Source organism: Myripristis murdjan, chromosome 13, assembly GCF_902150065.1.
Source record: "Myripristis murdjan chromosome 13, fMyrMur1.1, whole genome shotgun sequence".
Lineage (NCBI taxonomy): Eukaryota > Metazoa > Chordata > Actinopteri > Holocentriformes > Holocentridae > Myripristis > Myripristis murdjan.
Window position 1 is genome coordinate 29646588 of NC_043992.1, and position 20517 is coordinate 29667104.

General features: G+C 43.2%; 1 protein-coding gene across 2 annotated transcripts in view; it reads left to right on the plus strand.

The window, feature by feature from the left end:
• map3k10 (mitogen-activated protein kinase kinase kinase 10) overlaps positions 1 to 18872 on the plus strand; it is a 36898-nt gene extending 18026 nt beyond the window's left edge. Inside the window, exons 2-11 of one of the 2 annotated variants that reach the window (XM_030067763.1) lie at positions 7565 to 7745; positions 8605 to 8753; positions 11696 to 11871; positions 12275 to 12521; positions 13009 to 13131; positions 13310 to 13448; positions 13579 to 13691; positions 13825 to 14129; positions 15602 to 16136; positions 16258 to 18872. In XM_030067763.1, the coding sequence (XP_029923623.1) occupies positions 7565 to 7745; positions 8605 to 8753; positions 11696 to 11871; positions 12275 to 12521; positions 13009 to 13131; positions 13310 to 13448; positions 13579 to 13691; positions 13825 to 14129; positions 15602 to 16136; positions 16258 to 16658 (2369 nt within the window). In that variant the 3' untranslated portion in view covers positions 16659 to 18872. Of the gene's footprint in view, positions 1 to 7564; positions 7746 to 8604; positions 8754 to 11695; positions 11872 to 12274; positions 12522 to 13008; positions 13132 to 13309; positions 13449 to 13578; positions 13692 to 13824; positions 14130 to 15601; positions 16148 to 16257 lie in introns of both variants that reach the window. The other variant, XM_030067764.1, reaches the window with a different exon arrangement.
• Positions 18873 to 20517: the final 1645 nt, after the last annotated feature.

Sequence of the window (20517 nt, forward strand, 5' to 3'; positions counted from 1 at the left end):
AAACTTGCATTTGCAGGCCTTGTTCGGATACAGTTAACAGCTAAACCGAATCTATGGTGGTAATTATAGGCATGAAAACGCCATGATATAAACATTAAGACGGTCTAAAACATGCTTAATAATTCCAGCAATGGTGGCTGATTGAAAAATTCAACTGGACCGAAAGGTACCCTGGAAAGTAGGCTGTAATGTCGGCTGCGAAGCATCGTGGAGGTGTATTCTGCAAATTAGTCAAAAATAGGCTGGATCTGTCGGCTGCATTTGCAGGACCCCGCGCGGTAAAATTGAATTGGGACAGCACTTGTCGCACCGCCGTGACATAAGCAGCCTACAAATACGACCTGGGTAGCGTACAGCCTTTGAATTGGGACATAGCCTGTTGTATGTCTTCCTTTTGAAACATCAGTACACCTATGCAATTAGTTGATTACAGGTGTTCCCAATTATCAAAAGAAGTGACCTCATCACAACCCTTTTTCCAGTGTTGTGATGAGGTCACCGGAAAAAGGAGAGAAGAAAAGTTCAACACTGGAAAAAGTGTTGTGATGAGGTCACTTCCTTTGATAATTGGAAACACCTGTAATCAACTGATTTCACAGGTGTACTGATGTCTCAAAAGGAAGACACACAACAGTTGTAAAACGTTGAGTCCTGATGAAGGCCGATAGACCGAAACGTTGACCCAATGAACAGCAGAGCTTTAATGTGAGTGCGGGAGCGAGCTGTGATTGGTTTGCACAGAATAATGATATAACCAATGTAAGTTAACTGGGCAGGCTCTGTGGCACCACGCACGGCGCCTGTGTTCAGTGTTGGGTTGAACGAAAGGGAAATGAAATCTAAAGTGGTTTGGAAGATGAGTATGGTATGTCATATTCTGATTTGCATGTGTAAAGTACATCACCTCTCAAACAAAGCACTTTTTACATGTTCAGACGAGACTCTATCATTAGCCTCCTGCCGTCACTCACCCATTTTTTTTTTTTTTTTTTTTTTAACCTAGGGCCCTCTGTAGTTGTTTGAACACCCTGCTCGGTTCAACCTGATGAGCTCAGGTCAAATACAGAAACACAGAATGAAATGATCTATGGCTTTATGCACAGTGCAATCATGCAGTCAGTCAATACATAATTAATTTCAATTTGCTGGATTAACATGTCTCATTAATTTCCCACTAACTGACTACAGTGAAGATTCAAGTAACTCTATGAACATTATGAATCAGCCGTGTACAGTTACAGTTATGTTTTTACACTGTTGTTTTTGTAGAAAAATGTGAAAAGGATTGCTTGCAAACTTATGCCAGTAAGACAGTAAAATTGTAACTACTCACCCAAAATCGCCCTAACTTATTGATAACTGACTGTAAGGCTGGATTGTTCATTGACTGACTTTTTAGAGGTCACTGAAGGTCACTTTAAACGGTCCACTGATCTGGCTCAAACAAAGGACATGTTTCTTTTTTTGGCTCAGTGCACAAATATATTCAAAGCGACTGGTGGCTTCAAAATTGTAGTTGAAACCACAAATGTGCTTTGTCACTCCACCCTGAACCTTGCACACACATGTGCATACACAGTCACACACACACACACACACACACATACACACACATTCCCACCACCCCTAAGTATTTGGGCTGGTGGGAGAAAATATCAAAAACCAGCTGCAGGCTTCGTGCGTCACCTGTGTTCAATGCACTGAGTAACCGGTCTGGAGGATCATTAGTCAGGTTAAAGCCTCGCTGGTTACTCTTCTATCAGTCCGACGTTTAAACAGTGACTCACTGGCATTTCTCAACACTCGGCTGGGGTCAGGGTCCAAGGATGGAGGGACGGATGACGGAGGAGGCGGTTGTTTAGCTGCTGGAATGTAGTGGCATGGCACTAATGACACACTGTACTCCTTTGTCCCCCTTTTTCCTCACTTTTCATCTGATTTTTATTTAATTTTATTGAGGTTGTTCCACCCCACTGTCAGAGCTGCAGATGTTTTCATTGTTGATTCATCTATGTTTTTTATTTATTTATTTATTTTTTTGTTAATTTTTATTAGTTAATCAGTGTCAAAAGTAATGACAAGTGTTGTATGTAAAAAAAATTTTAAAGGTTGTTTTTAGAAAAGTTCTATAAAACAGGAAGAGAGCCGCCAAGCGACTAATAGCTTGTAGACTGCAAGCTCCTCATTCTGCCAACAGACAAAGATGGCTTCTTGATTTCATAGACATGGCAAGTATGGAGCACTGGGCTGCCAACATGCACCAGGCAAACCCAGAAAACATTTCACACTGGAAACAAGCGAGTGCTGTAATAAAATCCTTCATATAACTGTGTTGTGTCCGTGAGGTCCAGGGTGGGTGGTGCGAATTAAAGTGGGGATGCAAAACAAAAGCTCTTATTTTACTCTAGTTTGTGTTGTTTTGGTTGTTTGTTAATTTTCTTATTCATTTATTTTTTATTTGCTCATTAGTGTATGGACATCTGTGATTTTTTATTCATGTTCTGTAATTTTTATCCATCAATTTGTAACTCCCACCCCCATAGGACCCAGTTTAAATACCAATTTAAAAAAAAAAAAAAAAAGATCACAAAAACAACTTAGTAAAGTGAGGAGCATTTCACAATTTGAATTTTGTTATCATAATTTGCTACATTTTCCTTGTTGATAAATGGTGAATATATGCCAAATTGTAGTGCCGTTGTATCAGACTGTGACAAGGAAATGAATGGTGGCAGTGAGCTTATCATAACACAGAGGTGCTGTTGACGGTAACATGAGTAGTTTCAGCCAAGCAGGCTGATTAATCAAAGATACGTTTCGCCTGCGCTGATAATTCCCATAATGCCTGTTGTAGCAGCCAGGGAGCAAGTTAGTACTCTGCCTCGCTCTCCTGTTCCAGATCCTTTTCGATGTAAAAACCCGAACCATCACATTCCCAGCAGTGCACATGCATTGCTAACCATTGTGTAAAAGCCACAGAGTCCTTGAGGACATGTTCGTCATGGACATGAAGTGTACTTCGCCGCTGCCCACGCCCTCTGTGCTGTTATTTCCGTGGCAGTAAACTTCAGGTTGCTGCGCTGCCTGCTAAATGCAAATGTATTGATCCCAGGAGGTGACATTGGGGTGAAACGCTGGAGGTGCTGAGGGTGAATGAATATGCGCTGAAAGTCTGTGTGAAGATACTCTTGAGCTGTGAGGGATGGTGACGCGTGCTGTAATAAGACAGTGACGTGAGATGATGACTGGCGCCGCATATGTTACGTCAGGATGAGAGCCTGAGTGGAACCAGGTGAAGTCGCTTCTCTCTCTCTCTCTCTCTCTCTCTCTCTCTCTCTCTCTCTTTTTCTTTTCTTTCCTCCTTCCCTGTCTGTTCCCGCCCCACCCGCAGCCTCCATGCTCATGTCCATGTTGTCGATATGCTGCTATGGGCAGCAGACTCTACTCAAACTCAAATACAGAGACCAGACTTTGAAGAGGACACACCCCGCGAGCACACAAGCACATCCTATTCTTTTTTTTTTTTGTTGTTGTTCTGACTCCCTGTCTATCTGGCTCCGTCTTTCTCTCAGAGACAGAGAGCCCCGAGGAGGCAGCTGTCCCTCACACGCAGACAGTGGGATCAGAATAGAAAAGAGGGCTGCAGGATGACAATGGATTATTATCACTGTCAGCAACCAGCCCTCACACTCGGCTGGAGACTGCACTCCTCTGCACACACACACACACACACACACACACACACACACACACACACACACCACACCTTACATATGGAAGTCTCTATAAGCCTCTATAAGCTTGTGGACACTCACACTAAAGATGTTGTTTTAAACATGTTTGGTGTCCTTTGTTTTGGTGTCCTGACAAATAAAATAAAATTGCAATTCAGCCTTAATTACAGTACAGTAAGACTGAAACAGTTATTCAGTTAAACAATTAGTTTATCAATCAGTAATATCCAGATTACAGCTTCACCAAGTCTAGTATGATGCTAAGATTTGCTTACTTTTCTCCATATGCATCATCATTAATACTTTGCTTGTGTGTTTTGTTGTTGTTTTGTCTGCCGGTCAGGCGAAGGAAGCAGTTTGAAGAGATCTCTTTCAACTTCAAACGAGCATTCATCGTTTTTGACCTTTTACAGACTAAATGAGAGATAAATTTTATTTAAAAAAAAATAGTCCTTAGATTAACTGACAATGAAAGTAATCATTACTTTCATTACAGTACAGCACAGCACAGTCAGAGATTTTACAATACTGTTGATTTTCCAAGCCAAGAATTAACACATACACACACACACACACACACACACACACACACACACTACCAGTCAAAAGTTTGGACACACCTTCTCATTCAATGTGTTTTCTTTATTTTCATGACTATTTACATTGTAGATTCTCACTGAAGGAATCAAAACTATGAATGAACACATGTGGAGTTATGTACTTAACAAAAAAAAGGTGAAATAACTGAAAACATGTTTTATATTCTAGTTTCTTCAAAATAGCCAGCCTTTGCTCTGATTACTGCTTTGCACACTCTTGGCATTCTCTCGATGAGCTTCATGAGGTCGTCACTGCTTGTTGCCTCTCCTTAGCAGTGGTTTCCTAGCAGCTATTTGACCATGAAGGCCTGATTGTCTCCTCTTAACAGTTGTTCTAGAGATGGGTCTGCTGCTAGAACTCTGTGTGGCATTTATCTGGTCTCTGATCTGAGCTGCTGTTAACTTGCGATTTCTGAGGCTGGTGACTCAGATGAACTTGTCCTCAGAAGCAGAGGTGACTCTTGGTCTTCCTTTCCTGGGTCGGTCCTCATGTGTGCCAGTTTCGTTGTAGCGCTTGATGGTTTTTGCGACTCCACTTGGGGACACATTTAAAGTTTTTGCAATTTTCCGGACTGACTGACCTTCATTTCTTAAAGTAATGATGGCCACTCGTTTTTCTTTAGTTAGCTGATTGGTTCTTGCCATAATATGAATTTTAACAGTTGTCCAATAGGGCTGTCGGCTGTGTAGTAACCTGACTTCTGCACAACACAACTGATGGTCCCAACCCCATTGATAAAGCAAGAAATTCCACTAATTAACCCTGATAAGGCACACCTGTGAAGTGAAAACCATTTCAGGTGACTACCTCTTGAAGCTCATCGAGAGAATGCCAAGAGTGTGCAAAGCAGTAATCAGAGCAAAGGGTGGCTACTAGGGAGTTATTTAACAATTTTTTCGTTGTTACATAATTCCATATATCTTGCTTCATATATTTGATGTCATCAGTATGTATCTACAATGTAGAAAGTAGTAAAAGTAAAGAAAAAGCACTGAATGAGAAGGTGTGTCCAAACTTTTGACTGGTATGATTGGTAGTGTGTGTGTGTGTGTGTGTGTATGTTTATATATATATATGTATTTTTTTCTGCTTAAGATTTGCTGTATTTGAATACAATGAAGAATGTGAAATCTTATTTACGTCCCGGAAAGCTGGCTCAGCAATAGAATAGTCTGCTTTGAGCACCCACCACACTGGTAAATTAAAAGCAACTCCTTATGAAAATTAAAATAGTTCTTATTATGGTTTTCATTTAGTTGTGCGGCTCTGTTGTAGACTCTTAGCAGGGCTGTGTGTTGACTGTGGACACTGGCTGCCTCAGCGTAAGATCAGAGAACAGAGTTGGAGAGGCACACCTTGATCACGTGAAAGGTTGTGTGTGTGTGTGTGCGCGCGCGCGTGCATGCATGTGTGTGCGTGTGTGTAAACAAAGACACTGCTGTGTCTATTGCTTTTCTCCGCCATCCTTTGCATATGCCTACAGATAAGCGAGAGAGAGAACAACCCCCACCTAGCTACCCAGTGCTCGTGAACTGTGTACACTCCAAATATTTCCATAGCCAGCCCTCGCACGGAAATGAAGAAGGAAGTACATGGGAGAGAGAGAGAGAAGGAGAGAGAGAGAGAGAAAGAGAGAGAGAGAGAGAGAGAGAGAGAGAGAGATGAGGTGAAAGGCCAGTGCTGAGAATTGACCAGGAAAAGCACATTCAGTGTCAGACAGGCATATACCTGTACCTTCAGATGACTGTCACTTTGTACAGCACGCACACACACACACACACACACACACACACACACACACACACACGCACACACACACACTGCTGACTGCTAGACATGACGTGTTAGTTTGCCTTAAAGCAGAAACCTGAAGAGCACACTCCTCCAACCACACCTGGATTGTCAACATGACTGCATTATCGACCAGCAACAGTTTGGTTTTCACTGTAGATTGTTGTTGTTTTTCCTAGTCATGATACATTTACAGGGATTGGGAGTGAAGAACTGTATGAAACTGAAATTAATGTTTTAGTTATTTGATTCTCGCTCCAAAATAGCAAAATTTAACCCCTTTAATTGATAAATCCTTAATTAAGCAATGGTTTGTTTGTCACTAAATCAGCAGGATTCTTATTCAGCGTCACCTGTTGCTTGTTTTGATGATGTTTGTTTGGCGTACCAACCCTGTAACACCCTCAGGACAAATAACCACCCAAATATCACACAGCATCAGGTATTTGTTGTATTTTGTGCCCTTATTCTTCAGTCAGAGAGGAAACATTTACACATTTTAAAGACCAAGAAACTATGTTTTAATGGTTTGAACAGGACATTTCAGCCTGGAATTATAATGGTTTACCTGATTTTTTTTTTATATTATTATTATAATTATTATTACATAGTTGACTGTGCGGAGAGACAGGAAAGACTTGTGAACCCAGGATGTTAGGGCTTTGTGATGAGGACAAAATAATTTTTGATAAATAATCATTAACATGGTGATCAAGCCTGGGAGGCAAATAATAGAACAGGTTAATAAGTTCAGCGAATTGCCTCTTTATTGAAATGCAGCCTTTAAGACAAGGAAGAGACAACACTTATGTCATATTGTGCTATTTTGATATCCAAAATCCCAAACAATATCTAGTCTTATATTATGATATCAATATGTTATTGATATGTCACGCAGCCTAAGTGAACATCATTGTTTCTTGGGCGCCGCTTTTCATAGATTTGTATCTAAACTGAGTCATCCAGATATATAGCACATGGTCTTTTTTAATTACAGTTTGTATGGTGAATTTTGAAAACGCTTGTGCTCTTGAATATTTAAATGGATACAAAGTACATAACAGTTTTGCCCGCTGTCATGTCAAATCTTTGATGCCTAATATCTCAGAACTGCAGTCCACCCACAGAGAAGCTTATATTTCCGAGCTCACGATTTGTGGCGATGGATTATGAAGGGTGACCTGGGGGTCAGCGACCTTACAGTATGTGATAATCCCCTCCAGTGTTAGGCTGCTGTCAACTTCCAGTTAACCTAAATTACATTTCATGCATTAATCACAGTATACAGCTGACTGCATGCATGATGAGACTTGAAATGTGTGAGCAGTGTGTGTGTGTGTGTTTGTCTGTGTTTCCTAGTAAGTCACCGTCTGTCTCTTACACTATCTCTCCTTTTTCCTCCACTCTTCCTTCCTTGTCTCCTTCCCTTGCCTCCTCAGTCCTCATCCTGGAGCCGGTGGAGCGGGACGATCTGAGCGGGAAGACCCTGAAGATCACAGACTTCGGCCTGGCCAGGGAGTGGCACCAAACCACCAAGATGAGTGCGGCGGGCACCTACGCCTGGATGGCCCCCGAGGTCATCAAGCTCTCGCTCTTCTCCAAGAGCAGCGACGTGTGGAGGTACTGCAACTCAGCCCTCATGTTTACTGTGGGCCGCCCTTGGTTTCCAGCAAAGTGTGTCAAAACACAGCTGTTGTACGCTTGAGACTTTGTTCAGATTCTATGAAAACTCTCTCTATGGTCCTTCAGTGCCGGGCCTCTGTGATATCTGAAAGCTAATGACAGTAAGGATTTTTGTCGACTTCGAGTCTGGATTTTGGATTTTGAAACACAGTTTGGTCTCATCAAGCAAAGTCAAAAATGGCTTCCACCACCTTTAGGAGATAGTTTTGTGAATTCCCTCTCCAAAAATCGAAATTGTTTTTTAGCGGCAACCATGCCTGCCTTGAGAGCCTGTTTTTGTTGGGAGGGAAGGAAGGACCCTCGCCTTGTCAGAGCAACCAAATATTCTAACCAATTATCATCTGTTGTTTGGAAACCCAATTAAATCCATCACAGCAGAAGATACCTAATACTACAAAGTGCCAGAAGTGTGATAGTGATCCTTCGTTAATACCACATCTACCACACAAAGGAGAGATCGATTCAAATATCTTAGTTTTGGAATAATATCACTTTCAGTTGAATTAATGTAGATCAAGAGTTGATAGACCCAGATCCCGAAATTTAAGGGAAGAAAATCAGGGTTCTTAAGATGAAGAAGTTTGGCAAGGGCTGGTTTGGGACTGGAATCACCTCGGCTATCAGACTTTAGAGAAACTCTCTGTCGTAGAAGATGTTCACTTCCTGCCAACTCAGAATCACTCCATCTGCTGTCCATTGGATCCAGTTGGTAGTTTCAGTCTTGTGAAGACACTTTTAGCCGGTTTGAAGTGTTTTGTTATCTCTGTCTGTGCTGACCCTCCTTGTCTCTTCTCAGTTTTGGTGTGTTGCTGTGGGAGCTGCTGACCGGGGAGGTTCCATACCGGGAGATCGACGCGCTGGCGGTGGCTTACGGCGTCGCCATGAACAAGCTCACGCTGCCCATCCCCTCCACCTGCCCAGAGGCTTTCGCTCAGCTGCTGGGAGGTACGACCACAGTCACTTTAAAGGAATATTCCAGCGTTTTGGGCGAAATACCCTGACTCACTCAGGCTGAGACAAGATGTTGGATGCCATTTTCACCTCTGTACATCCAGCTAATTCCAGCTAACGTATTGGAATTAAAAAAAAAAAAAAGAAGTAATTTTAGGAGAAGTTAAATTGGACAAATTGTGCTGGATCTCCCTACACCTTCAGTGGAGCGTGGGTCAAGGATAAATGTGTTCAGCGGTTACAGTTTCACCATCTAACCTCTCCTCAAATTAGTCTAGTTCTTTTTTTTTTTTTTTAATCCAAGACAGTGTAAATAAGACAGCTTTGCAGTTGCTGTAAGGTTTATTTTTCACTTTGACAGATCCAGGCTAACGACTCCCATAGACTTTAAGTCTTTATGCTAAGCTAACAGGAAATGCTGCCCATAGGAGCTGAACCCCTGGGCGTAAGAGGTGAAAATGGTATCCAACATCTTGTCTCAGTCTGGGATACAATTTCTCATCATGTCGGTTTCTCTGATTTTATTTATTTTTTTTTTCAAATTTTTCTTTTTTTCTCATGAATAATTCTCAAAGCTGATTAATTTTCAGCCTCAAGTCCTCCTCTGGTAATTGATCAAATAAAATAAGCTGGAAAGTCAAAACCGCTTGTGGAGAACAATCTTTACAGTGTCACATGTGCTATAGACAGTGTGTGCTTGGTGTCACATGATAGTTAAAGACCCACAGATGTTCATTTTTCCAGCTGATTCAACCATTTCGGCACTGTGGACTGTTGCTTTGTTTGGATATGATAAGTTGTTCTTGCAGTGAATGAATCTTGGAGCCTCTCAGTTCTTGGAGCTCCATTCATCCCTTTGTTGTCAAGCACTTTTCTTTGGTGTTATCGCTTTTAGATTTTACATCAAACGCGTTATGAAGACACTTTGACTCACTGTAAGGCAGGCAGTGCCGTTGAGTTTCAGATTTTGTATTATTTTGATCTTTGTGCTCACAGCTCATGACTTTAAAAACCTTTTACTCCGTTTGCTTAAGTCTTGAGGGAAGATTTCCCAGTGAAAATAATGCCAGCACCATTCTGTTAACAGTAATAAATGTGTTAACAGGCTTTTATTTCACAGTTCACTTCGGCTTAAACACACCTGCCTTAAAGTCCAGACTCATTAACGTATTCCCAAGCTGGTTTTCTTGATGTGTAAAAGCAGGGTAGGTTAGCTCCGGGCCAGATTTTGTACATAATCAGAGGAGGTAGCTGTTGCAGTATTTCTCATATTGTGTGCCCGGCAGCAAACTTCAAAGTCACCTCCTTCTTCCTCTTCCCTCTCACTCTGCTCCTAAAGCTCTTTTCCTCCTCATCCCTCTCTCCCTCTCCTTCATCTTATCCATGTTCATCCGTTAATCTCTCCTTTGTCATCCCTCCCTGCTCTCTCCACTCTGTTTATTCCTGTCACCATCTCACTTTCATCTCCTCTCTTTCTCCCTCTCTCTCTCTCTCTCTCCCTCCTTCTCTCTCCCAGACTCCGTTCCTCTTCAACCTTTTTCCTGTCTCTTCTCACGTTGTCATGAACATTGTTAGGGTGCGAAAAACATTCGCAGGAGCGGTGTTGTGTGTTGTTGTGTTTTTGCCTTTTTCCTTTCATGTGCTGTCTTACCTTTTATGTTTCCTTTCACACCATCAAACCTGCTCAGGGACCACAGATGAAAATCAAATGGCTAAATCTGGCACATTCATGTTTTAGTTCATTGATTTGCATCGACCCTTTTCAAACAAATAAGATTGTAGCATTCAAATGAGCAGTTAGTGGGCTTTTTCTACCTTTAATTGTGTTTTGGTTGTGCTAAATATTATGGTGAGGTTTCGGTGTCTCAGTGCGGCTTGGGCTCACTCTGTGGCTCAACAGATTAGGTACATACAGTGTTCCCACAACACGATTTAGGGTTTGGCTCATGATCCAAAGTGCCATATGTCATCCCATCTTGCTCTCTCCCAGTCCTCCCGTCCCTTCCATCAGGAGTGCCAGTAAAGCAGAAAATAACAAAAAATTTCAGTCCTGGTTCGGCTGCAACAGTGGCAACATTGTGCTGTTGTGCCCTCTGTTGCCTCTCCAGTGCATTTTACCTCCCACTGATGCGACTGCATATGTCCCATGCAAAGCACAGCTATATTTCACTTGACATATTTACTGATATTTTCTGTTCAGCAATGCATAATGCCAAAACTGGGTAATAATATATAAGACTAAAGCCAGACATGAATTGTAAGACATCTGCTGGCTCATAGAGGCTTCATTATTTATTCATTATTTGGATCCAGAATAGTCAACAAGTACACACACACACGTCTGTTTTCAGGTCCAGATAAGGTTAATTCAGACCGACTGAGTGGAAAAACAAGCATCACTGTGCATCGCTGATGAACTCCACAGCTTTATGATAACATTTTGGATCAAAACATTTTTTTTATTTTCAGATTCAGATTGTCACAATAAAACTGGAATTTAGTGAGAGCACCTATAGTGTTGCAGGTCTCTCCACTGATTATTTATTTGGTTCCCTATTAACCTCCACAAAGTGGTCTCTAGTCCTCCTCGGGTCCACATAGTGAAAAAATGCACAACAATTTAAAAATCACAAAATATGACACAAGAATAAGACAACATCAAACAAACCTTAACAGTTAAATAAATACATTTACTAAATACATTCATGTATTCATGTATGAAGAAGAGTTGCACAGTATAGGATATGTTTCAAAAAGACAAAATAAGTTGCCCAAACGAAAACAATAATAAAACAAAAGATTAACTGAAAAAAAAAACAAAAACACGATGAATACACAAATAATATTCAATCTGCGTTTCTAGTTCACTTGTTATTTTCTTAAGTTGCTGTTTAATTTGTTTTTGACGCTCTGCTCCTCTTGTCCGCTTGGTCCAGAGTGCTGGAGCTCCAACCCGCACAGCAGACCCTCCTTCACCAGCATCCTGATGCGGCTGCTGGCCATCGAGCAGTCCGCATTGTTCCAGATGCCGCTGGAGTCCTTCCACTCCTTACAGGAAGACTGGAGGCTGGAGATTCAGCAGATGTTCGACGAGCTCAGGGCCAAAGAAAAGGTGTGGACAGACTCTCACTGGAAAATAATCAATAGACCCACTTCATTATCACCTTTGACTGGAGACCTAATAAGCCATTTGCTGCAATACATCATTTGGAGAGATGGGTATAGGACTTTAGGTACATGTAGATGCTCATATAGTCCAAAAAACATAATTTAAATTGGTTTCAGCTTTTGGAGAGTAAATAACAGCACATGATAAAATCACATAGCATATGTAGGGTGGAAGGTATCTCACCATGTCACTATTGCTTAGCAACAAGCACTTTGCCAGGAGAGGTGTTATAGTTGCTATACTAACACTGCATCTCATTGTAATGATCTAACATGTACAATCTAACATCCGTTCTCCTCTCGTCTCCTCTTGTCTCCTCTTGTCTCCTCTTGTCTCCTCTCTGCAGGAGCTCAGGTCCTGGGAGGAGGCCCTGGCCAGAGCAGCTGAGGAGCAGCGGGAGCAGGAAGAGCAGCTGAGAAGGAGAGAGCAGGAGCTGGCAGAGAGGGAGATCGACATCGTGGAGCGAGAGCTGAACATCATCATCCACCAGATGTACCAGGAGAAACCCAGGGTCAAGAAAAGGAAGGGCCACTTCAAGAAGAGCAGATTACTGAAGCTGGGCAGAGACAGCAACTGCATCAGTCTGCCCTCTGGTGGGTGGAAGAAGAACCTACAGGCGTGATAGTCCTGTGTTAATCTAATGGATCAGGTGCACAAACTGGCAACCTCCCAGTCTGATGCCATTACTTACTACACAGAGAAAAAAAATGTGTGTTTTAATTTTAACATTGTTCTTTCTGGTTTGGAAATTAGGACACACATTGCACCAAGAGATACGACAGCAATGACAAAGTGCATTTTCTCATGTTGCCTATTTTATGCCCCTGGAGCACTTTGAAGCCAAAGGCAACTTCCCTCCTCCTTTAAACAAGTTTAAACTTTTTCCCTGACCGAAAAAAACATTTTACAACTATGATTTTACTTTCTAATTGTTGTAATTATACATATTCATTGTGTCTGGTGTCGGTGATTATAATCACTTGATGTGTGGAAACGTCAGACAAATAAGGGAAATGTTATGATTATTTTAAAATTACATTTTCTTTCTTTCTTACTGTCTTTGTATTTTTCTTCTCTCAGGCTTTGAGCATAAGATCACAGTGCAGGCATCTCCCAGTGTTGACAAGAGGAAAACCCAGGGGAGCGAGAGCACCACGCCCCCTGCCAGCCCAGGGGTCATACCCAGACTGAGAGCCATACGATGTGAGTGTGCCTGTGTGTGTGTGCATGTGCATTAATGTGTGTGTGAATTTTTTTTTTTTTTAAGATTCTTGACAAATGGCTAAATTTAATATACTTTAGATGAGGTCAAGACAATTTGACTAGATAGGGTGAGCGTGAATGCCTCAAGAATGTAATGTGGATTTTTACTGTCCTGCAGTGACACCAAGTGATGGAAGTAAGACATGGGGCCGTAGTGCTGTTTGTAAGAAGGAAGATCTTTCCACCAGCAAGAAAAAGGGACGCACCTGGGGACCGAGTTCCACCCACCAGAGAGAGAGGGTCGGCGGGGAAGACAAGTATGTTGCAGTACACTGCATGTTTATGTACAAATATGCAAACAGATGCTTGTTCTGTTAGATTTCTCAGACATTCGTTTTTATTTTTAATCTACAACACAGTAATAGTTTAATATCTCTGTCCTTGCAGGCTGAAATCACTGGGTGAGGGGTGCAAAGTGTGGTCGTCTAGCGCCCCTAACCTGGGAAAGTCCCCCAAACATGCACCCATGACTGCTGGATTCTCCAGCCTCAATGAAATGGGTGAGTCTTGACCTTTTGCCGTGAGCTTTGCATCACTAAGTTAGTACCAAACACACAAACATACACCAGCCAGACTCATCACACCTCTTCCTTTCTCCATGCCCCCCTTTTTTAATCTCCTCTTTCTCAACAGAGGAGTGCTGTGAGTTTGAGGAGTCACCCGGGTCCTTAATGCCCTCGGAGCCCAGCAGTAACGGGGCCATGGAGGAAACCGGGTCCCTGTGGAGCGGCCTGGGGCCCGGTGTGGTGCCTGGCGCTGGTGGGTCCCATGCCGGCACCTGTCTGGGGCCTGGAGGCCTGGGGACCGGGATGGGCTACCAGGACTCCCTGCGTCGCTGCAGCCAAAGGAAGAAAAGCGATCTGCTGTTTTTGGGCTGTGCCTCTCTGCTGACATCTGTGGCCCTTGGACAAGACTTACTGCAGCTGGGGAAACTGCAGGTAAGAGGAGAGGAGTGAACAGGAAGGGAGAGATGCCATAACACTCCACTGCCAATAATGGCCAGGGCTTTCATGTACTTCAACAACAGCACCATGCTATTATTGAAAACGGGCTAGTATTTCTTTGAGCAGGTGCACTGTACTGTGTGCAGTATGCCTAAAAGTGAAAGGAAACTTGCTCCTCAAATGTATAAAATGACCTTTGTAGGCCCATAGCCTGAAATATTAGCACAATCATCTTACATACATACTACTAATATTATTACTAGTACTTCTACTTCTACTATTACTACTGCAATTAATATTAATAATATTGGTAATTACAATTACAGTGAATATGTGGCTGAAATAATCAAAGGAAACAGTCAACTACCTTATCAAAAAATATGATGTATTATTGGGATCACAGTGATTGGTTACCAGAAGATACTGTACCAGTCTGTATCAGTCTGTCAAACAAAGCATCAATGCATGAACACAGAATGAAACAAAAACTGCCAAAGCCACAAAAGTACATGAAAAAAAGGTTTCTGTTACATATTGACTAACAGGAAGCAGAAATAATGGACAGCAGTCCAAGCAGGGTGAGGTATGACTTTTTTCATGCATGTCATTTCATCTGTGGCAACAAGATAAACACGTTAACCGTAACCTTAACCCATCAATTTGGTGGCACACTTTGTCATATATTGTAAATTGTAATATTTTATGCTATAGATATTATACCAGTACTTTGCTATAATATCTAAAGTATAAAATATGAAAATATTGCCATGTAAGAAGAACATGAAGCTACACTGAGCACGGGATCACAAAAACTGGATGACTGAAGAGTGTAAAAACATCAACTGGGCTGATAAATCCTAGTTTCTGCTCTCCAGTTTCCCTCTATACAGTGTGAACATTGCTGCTGGCCAGGTAATTTTCATGGCCACAGACTAGGTTTTGTCAAAAGGATATTTCCAGCAGGATAGCACGCAGCATGTATTATGGCACCGGGAAGGCGATGGAGACAGGACTCCCTGGCCCGCTCAGTCCTCAGATCTCAACCTAACAGAGCGCTGTTGGGATGAGGTCATGTTTTCAGCATGAATGCACTTCCAAAACAATCTGCGGGAACTGTATGAGTCAGCATGGACCAAGATCCATGTGGAAGGTTTCCATCAACTTGATTCCATGCCTCGAAGGGTTCAGGCTGTTCCGGATGCAAAAGGGAGTCCCGCCGTAGTGACTACTGAGTACACATGAGCAGAATGAATGAAAATAGTCCTAACATTACTTGAATGTGGACCAAATGGAAGATCACATTAACCCCAGCTGTACTCTCTCTTATTGTACTGTTTTAATGTTGTAGTGTTGTAGTTTCCGCTCATTTATAACGACCTGCTGATATTGTGACATTGTGACATTAGCTTGGTGATCTACTTAAATGTGGTGTGTTAATGTGACCTGCTGTTGCTGTGTGAATACAGGTGCTCCAGGATGAGCAGGACCTCCGGGAGGAGCAGCGTAAAAAGAAGGAGGGTCTGTTCCAGCGGACGGGACGATTCCGCCGCAGCACCTCTCCACCCAGCCGCAACCTTTCCCTGTCTCTCTCCCGGCATCATGACTCCACCCTTCCCTGCATGGACCCCTCCCCCTCTGTCACACTCCTCTCCTTGTCCTCTCTCTCCGACTGCAATTCCACCAAGTCTTTACTTCCCTCTGACCCCGACGACTTCCCCTCGACCCCCATGGCAGGGATCAAAATACCAGTTGCGACTCCGGCCCCTTCCCTCAACCCGCTCCTAGACCTGCGGGCGGAGAGCTTCAAGAAGGAGCCCAACCAGTCGCTCACACCCACCCATGTGTCTGCAGCCATGGCCATGAACAGGGGACATAGACGCACCCCATCAGATGGGGCAATACGGCCCCGGGCCCAGACTCTGGGACATCACAGGACGCCCTCAGACGGAAGCATGCCCATGCCTCCTCCACCGGGAGTGCCCACCATCACAACACACAAAGGTAAAGGAGACGTACAGTATATGTCAAGCCAAGTAGAACTAGAGTCGCTAGAAGAGGACTGAAACACTAATGGCTCTTTGACAGCTTTCTCCCTTCATTTTTTCTCTTTTTTACCGTCCAGGTTCAGAGGATACCCTGGATATCCCTCGACTCCCAGACCCCTCCACCATCTTTCCAGTCATCCACCGCCGTAAAGCCCCTCCTCCACCTATCCCTGACCCTGATCCCCTCTGCCTCATCAGCCCCCTGGAGCGACCCAAGACTCTAGAGTTCGCCCCCCGGCCCCGGCCCACCCCGGCCAGGGTGAGAGCCGACCCCTGGAAGCTGGGCTCTCTTTCGCGGACCCTGAGCTCTTCGCCAGGCAGCAGCTGCGACAGTCCCCTCGGATCTGGGGACAGCAGTGCGAGCGCAGCAAAGCCGAACTTGATGGACATGGACATGGAGGGCCAGAATTTGGACAACACTGTGCCCCTGTGTGGACAGCTACAACCTGCCACTCTGTGTGGACAGCAGTACTCCTAGTGGGAGGGGGAAGGTGAACATTTTCGAGCCTAATAGTTTGCATACAGGCCCGTTTCAGGACATCGCAGCTCGGGCTTGTCGCAGTCAGAATAAGGAATGCCTACCGATGTCTGAGCCCAGAAAGTGCACACTTTGAATCCTCTTGACGTGCAAACATCCAACCTGCTAGTCATGTATGTTTTGGAAGCCATCCCTTCATTGTGCCCTTCAGTATGAGTGCCGTAATGAGGCTCCCTTTCCCTTATATTCTGCTATCCTACGCAGGGTCCCGAAGGCCTCCAGTAAGCCTTGATGCGTGTGCGCTGTCTTCTCGGTACACACCCACCTACCTTCCCCGGCACTTAGTTTCCCCTCAGAAGCCATTGTTGACCGCTCTTGGCCAAGCTGCGTTTCCCTCAAAACTCAATATTTGAATTCAAACCTTAAAAAAGCCATTGAAGTACCCAGAATGCCACCTTTAAACTCCATTTACCTGTTCATTTCTATGCATCTGCTTGTGCTTTTTCTGTCTGTCTTTCTAGCTGCCCTCCCTCGGCTTGTGTCACTCCACTCATCTTTTTCCTCTTTGTCGCCCACACAGAAGACTGGATGGATCATGAGCCAGAGAAATGTTTGAGCGCTTCAGTGTTTGACCTTGACATTAATTCTCTTTCTTTGCCCTGAGACACAGAGGGACCGGACTAATTATACATTAAGTTCTTAAACGAGTGTCCTTGTTCATATTTTGCACGCATACATGGTAGCCGTTCTGCAGAAATACGCAGAAATTTCCTGTTTTGTCTCCTCAGTCAAAACCTCTAAGAAGTACCCCGCCGCATTTAGTCATTTAGTCATTGCTTTAAAGAGTTTGCCAGTGAAAGGGCATCCTCATTATCCCACCCCGTAGCTGTTCTGCCTTTTACCGTATCCTCATATTTCATCTCTCTGTGTAGGGGCTGTCATCCTTTTCTCTTGAAGACTGAGACAGGGACAAGGAAAGCCTTTTTCACAGCGCGGGTGGACTGGTTTTATCCTCAGCCATGTACCGTTAAAAAAACAGAGAGTTTATTTTCTCAAAGCTTGTACCATTCCTGCTGTAACCTCTCAGCAACGCGTTTTCTATAGGTCCGGTGAGCCCAGGTGGATTTCTGTTTGGGTGTATGTGTGTATACTGTACATTGTTAATGTGGGGATGAACGCAGTCGATTGCTTTTTTTGTGTTTGTGTCGCCGGTGTTTTTCAGTGCATGTTATAACATGTGGATGATTTGCTGCTCAACATACGCAGCACTTCTTTGGGGGAAAAAAGACCACTGGTTGCTATAACGCATTCTCATCTCTGTCTTTTAGACATTTGACAAAAACATTCCTCACTAGCAATCACCACTCCTCATACCTTAGAGTCACGAAAATAAGAGCCATGGGTGATGTTCAGTTTGACCCAACATCGAGGGGAGAAATTCACCCTGATTCCCCGTAAATGACTTCAATCTCGAGTTCATCCCTGATCATTTGGAGGGTCGATACGCTCTCCTCACTTACTGTATTGAACATCAGTGGCACTTTAATAGCCACGATGTGCAACTCGTTTGTCTTTCTGTGGACTAGTGGACTCGGCACACCATGCTTTAGCTAAGGGTGACGAGTCGATGCAGAGCTCTGGAGTTTTTGTTGTTGAAGGTGGACATGAGCGCAGTGCTCCTGTCAGACTGCTGTAAGGAGCTGGGAAAATAAGCCCACTGCTATTGTTATGCTATTTTTTTTTTTTTTTTTTTTTTTTAAACCTGCACAGTTAGTCTCGGCTGCAGATGGTATTTACTTGACTGTGCAAATTTATGTGGGTGCGAGTTTGTGTGTGTGTGTGTGTGTGAGTGTGTATATGTGTGAATATGCGTGTGTGGGTGTTATTTGTATGGGATGATGACAATCCCATAGATAGAAGAGTGAGCCCAAACTCATTCTCCTTGTGTGGTTAAGAAAACTGAGTATTTATTGAATTTATTGTTATTATTGAAATAATAATTAATTATTATTACAATGCTCTTCCCGGGATATCTGTATATATTTGTTAATATAACACAGGCAAACCAAGGAAAACCTAGGAAACTATGTACTGATATGTCTATGTACAGCTGTCTCCAGTCTCAACCTGTGACATTTCTGGGTTTAAATGAGGAACGTGTGAAATGTGATGAATGATTGCCTTGAGAGACAGAATAAAAGACGAAGAAAGATGCCGCAGTGTGTGTTGCATTTATTTTTTTTTTTTGGTGTTTGTTTTATTTCTGTGAGGTAATCGTATGAGAAACATCTCATCCTGTAAGTGCTGACGGTTGTCATTTCAGGTGCTACCCAGCCAAGAGGAGCTTGTTATTGTATTAGCAACATTTATCATTGTCTGGCGGTGCCACGTGTATACCAGCGAGACAAAGACTGCTGCAGTAACACACAAGATCCTCTAGATGGCATTAGAGTACCCTATGATGTCATATCATCTTATAACACACAGCCTGTACATGTAATACAATCCTACAGTCCTTCTCTCCTGGCATAAAAGGCTGGTGAAGGTGTGTTCATGCAGAAATAAATCAGTTACTGGAGGAGTGTATGAGTGAATATACCACTTAACTTTGAAATATAAATGAGGAAAATCATTTTTCTTATTAATACAATATGATATACAATACTGTACACCGGTATCACAAATGTTGAATGCACAGATGATGGCAGGCACATTTTTTTTTTTTGTGTGTGTGTGTGATTATATAGAGAGGCACTCAAAGACACACACACACACGCACACACACACACACAAGCCCTCGTGCACTCGGCCGCACTGTCTGTCAGTGTGTGACCACCAATCAAACACCATTCCAGACGCCAGCCAGTTACCTAGCAACCACGCTTCACTTCCATGGCGATGCTATTAAAAGCAGCAACAAAGAAAACGAGGGAAAATGTATGATCGGCCTTTACAGTGAAGTGAGCAAGGGAGAGGTGCCCAGCAGAAAACATGTGGTATGCCGTGTCCCAGCCCACACGTGTGCCTGTTGTCTGTGGAAAAGCCAGAATGTGTTTCCAGCTGCCTCTCTGAACGACTCCCCCCCACATGCCTCTCCCTTACCTGCCTCTCTCTCTCTCCATCTTTTCCCCACCACCACCACATTTCTCTCCTCCTGTCAATCAATCTACCCCCCATCCCCTCTCTCTCTCTCAGGGAGCCATTAAGCTGGGCAGTCAGTGGTGAAAGACAGATTAGTCCCTTGGGAGGTTGGTGGAGGCAGGTAAAAGAGGGAACCCAAGAAAAAGAGTGTTATATGACATTTGGAGGACGCTTTTACCCCCCCACCCCCCGGTCCCTGCAGTGTTAGTGCCACACTCCACCTGTTAAACACCACAGGGACGATGAGGTGGACAGGAAGGCAGACAACGCAGAGTGTCACCGTTTACTGCTTCAAAATAATATTTCAAAACAAATGAACAAAGTGCCTGCTAACCAGAGTGTGCATCTAACTCAAACAGGCTCTGTTTCTAACATACAGAACCTTTACTTGTTCATCAAATCATGAATAAAGAGAATCATCCCAAAATGAGATATCTGTTGAATATATAAAAATGTATCAGAGTGAAGTCACCCTCGCTCAGAATGACTGATAGCACAGAATCACAACAAAACTGTCACTTTTTAAGCCCTTAGCTGACAAAATTATTACACTTACACTTACTACAGACAGACAAGCTGGTCTTATTATGTTTTATTATATTAAATCTTAGCGATTATGATTTTGGAACTATCCCAATAGTCCAGTAATTTTAGGCCAAAATTGGGGTCAACCCAGGACAAATTGCAAGAGAAGCAAAAGGTTACTATATAACAGTGG